The following is a 3,585-nucleotide window of genomic DNA, read 5'->3' on the forward strand; positions in this document are numbered from 1 at the left end:
AAGCATTCACAGTTTTGTTAAAATAGTGCTTCTGGAGGAAAAACCAAAGATAAATGGGAATAGCAGGTTTTCCAAATGCAAACTAACATACAGAGATATCAAACATAATGGCAAGCACGATTTAGCTCCTGCTGGCTCCACATATGTTGGTCCTGTACTGGTTTGCTGAAGCCTGACGCAAGGCCTATTCTCTTCCAATTCATGTAAAAGCACTTTGCTAAGCACTGCTTCATGCACTTAAGACATAAACACAGAAGCAAGAATACTAGAAGAGGATGCCCAGGGAAGCTGTGGATGCTTCACCCCGGGAAGTGTTCAAGGCAAGGCTGGATGGGGCTCTGAGCAACCTGGTCTAGTGGAAGGTGTCCCTGCCCACGGCAGTGGGGTTGGAACAAGACAACCTGTGAAGACCCCGTCCGACCCAATTCATTTTACTATTCTAAAACGAGAAGTTACAAATGAGAAGCCAGTGAATTCCCTAGTTTTAACCTCCTTGTAATGCTATCAGCTGTGTCAGGGGAGGTTTAAGGTTGATATCAGGAAAAGGTTCTTCACCCTTTGGCGGTTGGGTGCTGGAAAAGGCTCCCCACGGAAGTTGTCACAGCACCAAGCCTGACAGAGTCCAAGAAGGTTTGGACAACGCTTTCAGGGACGTGGTGTGACTCTTGGGTGTCCTGCGCAGGGCCAGGACTTGGACTCTGTGATCCCTGTGGATCCAGCTCGCGATACTCTGCGATTCTGTAACACCAGGTACCTTCAAGCCACAACGAGCTCCGCGCTTTGCCGAGCTTTTTCCCGGGTGGACAATCCGTGCTCGCTCAGTACCCCCCCGCACACGTCGGGGCTCCGCAGCCTCCTCAGCACCGACCCCATCCCGGGGGCCGCGCCGACCCGCTCCCCCCGCGAGCGCGGTGGCGCGGGGAGCCCGGGCGGCCCCGCGGGGCCTGGGCGGCGCTGCCTCGATCGAGCGGAACGCCCGGAGCGGGAGAGGCGAGACCGCAGCCGCCAGGCCCAGCACTTACTTGAAGGCGGCCGCCATGGCGGCACCGCCGCCGCCCCGGATGTGGGGCCCCCTGGCGGCGGGCCCGCCCGGCGGGCTCTGCGGGCGGACCGGCGCTGGCGGCGGGGGTCGGGGCGGCGGCGCTGGCGGGGCCCGGCCGCGAGGGGGCGCCAGTGGCTCCCGGCGATGCGCCCGCTTCCGCCTCGCTGCCGCCGCGCGACCGGGTCCCGCGCGCCGCCGCGGGCGATGGCGCTGCCGTTGCAGCCGTCCCTGCCCCTGCCCCTGCCCCTGCCCCTGTCCCTGCCCGCGGCCGCGGCGGCGCTGGCGGCCCTCGCCGCCCTCCTCCTCGTCCTGGTGAGAGCCGCGCAGCGCGGTCACGGCGGGCCCGGGGGCCTCCGTGGCGGGGGCGGTGCGCGGGGCCGCCCCCGCGGTGCAGAGCCGGGGCGCTGTCCTTGCCGGGGGGTCCCGGGGGGCTGCGGCGGGCCCAGGCAGGGCTGGCCCAGGTTGGGGGCAGCGCGGGTGGCACCGGGAGCCGTCCGGGCAGCAGCCGGCGGGGCTGCGGTGGTGAGGGGGTTGGGGCGAGCAAGGCGTCCGGGGACCTGCGGAGGGGCTAAAGACGCCTCGGGAAGTGTCCTGGTAACGCCCGTTCGCGGTAACCCTTTGGGAGGTCGCTGGTTCTCTGCGTGGCTGAAATACCCGGCAAGTTGCAGAAGTTGGACACCCTAGAAGGCGGAATTCTGCTGCCTGTCCGCAGTGCCACGTATGCCTCCCGCCCGGGGAGATGGTGGAGCCACCGTCTCTGGAGGTGTTTAAGGAAAGACTGGACGTGGCACTCAGTGCCGTGGTCTAATTATAACATGATGGTGTTCGGTCTCGATGTTGGACTCGGTGATCTCAGAGGTCTTTTCCAACCTAATTGATTCTGTGATTCTGTTCGTGGTGTCACCAGATTAAGTGCTCCAAACCGCAAGTCCTATGTCTTCATTTTAGCCATTCATAAGGCCATCAGAGCCTCTGTTTTGTAAGCACCTGTGGCTGGCTGGTCACGAGCCATGCCATTGATTTCAGTGGGGCAGGGTGGGATCAGAGGCAGCACCAGCATGTGTGCTCTGGATTACTTGGGAACAGGCAGTGGGGGCTTGGACCACGACTTTGGAGGCATCTGCATGCTTTGCAGTCAAAAATAGCAACAAGCCAGTGATGCTGACAGTGGTCAGACTAGGAGTAACCAAATGGCATGATACGATTTTGGTCATCTGTGATTCAGTCAGTGGATGAAGTTCCACACCATTGACCCACCGCATTATTGAAAAGCAGTTGGTTGCCCTTTGTACCACATTCAGCAGCTCGGTCAACTTCTAAGAGAATGCTCAACAATTTTTCTTATTTCTTTTTCATCACAGATTTGTGCAATTGCTCATGTAACTGCCAAAAAAATGCCAACCCTTCACCGACACGAAGAAGAGAAATTCTTCGTAAACGCTGAAGGCAGGAAAGAACCTCTACCAAGTGTACATGATCCCCCTACAAGGGAACTCTCTGTTGTTGTGCCTTCATACAATGAGGAAGACCGGTGTAAGATTTTTCTTGTTTTGAGGAAAAGAAGAAAATCTGTCTGTTGTTACTGTAATAATGCAGAGGTCAGTTATGTTTGGGGTAGATTCTGGCAGGCCAGATAATGGATCAGATTTTGGACACAGTTTCCAGAAAACAGTCCAAGTACATTGAATTTCAAAATTAAGGCATTCTGTAACTTGATTTCTGCTGCTAAAAATAGCATGGGGCACTTATAAGAATCGTCTCTATTTTAGTGAACCCCAGAAGAATGGTTGTTCATTGCCTATGTAAATGCTGCAAGGCAAGAAGTAAAAAAAGACTTTTAAAACTGATTTGAGAGCTTCCCACTCTTTAAACAACAGCAACTTCAGATGAGCAGAGAAAGGATGATCTCACACGTTTGTGTTTGACTTGGCGATAGATATGAGTACCTGATACTGAGGAAAGGCTTTCAGATGTGATAGAAATAATCAAACATGGTAGTACAGAAGCTGTCAACTTGCTTAAATAGATAAAGTCAGTGCTGGTTTTCAGGGTCGATCATGAAGAATGATTTCTTTTTCTTTTAATCTTATGTAGAGAATTACAAATTTCAAAATGAAAAGTTGCTTCCTCAGAAGAAATGTTTTTATCCTGTCTTTTATCATGTACGTGATTTTCTTCAGTGTTCTTTTTGCATTCAGAAAGGACAGCACTTAGAGTTGCAGCTGCTAAGCTTGTTTGCTGAAGGTAGTGTTGTATGAAAGAGTCGATTTGCTCAACTTTGCTTTGTGGTTGTTCTCAGCTTGCTTGTGCAATTGCTTTTGGTGCTTTGCCTGTTGTAATCTACTAACCCGACCTCCTCCGCCTTTTCCCTAGTACCTCTTATGATGGATGAAGCTTTGGATTATCTAGAAAAAAGACAGGTATTTTCTTTTTGCGTTCAGTATTTTTTTGGTGTGTGTATTATGTATAAATGGTTAGGGTGCAGGACTCTCACCGCTGCGACCCGGGTTCGATTCCCGGCCCCCCGGGCAGATGGAGCTCGT

The 3,585-nt window shown here is 53.8% G+C and overlaps 1 protein-coding gene across 2 annotated transcripts in view; it reads left to right on the forward strand.

The window, feature by feature from the left end:
- The first annotated feature begins 534 nt into the window (after positions 1-534).
- The window catches only part of LOC108499948 (dolichyl-phosphate beta-glucosyltransferase), a 23,788-nt gene continuing 20,737 nt past the window's right edge, over positions 535-3,585 (forward strand). Inside the window, exons 1-3 of one of the 2 annotated variants that reach the window (XM_017820311.1) lie at positions 535-750; positions 2,404-2,575; positions 3,416-3,462. In XM_017820311.1, coding sequence (XP_017675800.1) covers positions 2,437-2,575; positions 3,416-3,462 — 186 coding nt within the window. In that variant the 5' untranslated portion in view covers positions 535-750; positions 2,404-2,436. Of the gene's footprint in view, positions 751-1,246; positions 1,355-2,403; positions 2,576-3,415; positions 3,463-3,585 lie in introns of those variants that run through there. The other variant, XM_017820310.1, reaches the window with a different exon arrangement.

The sequence above is a fragment of the Lepidothrix coronata genome, unplaced genomic scaffold (assembly GCF_001604755.1).
Source record: "Lepidothrix coronata isolate B3197 unplaced genomic scaffold, Lepidothrix_coronata-1.0 Scaffold81, whole genome shotgun sequence".
Taxonomy (NCBI): Eukaryota; Metazoa; Chordata; class Aves; order Passeriformes; family Pipridae; genus Lepidothrix; species Lepidothrix coronata.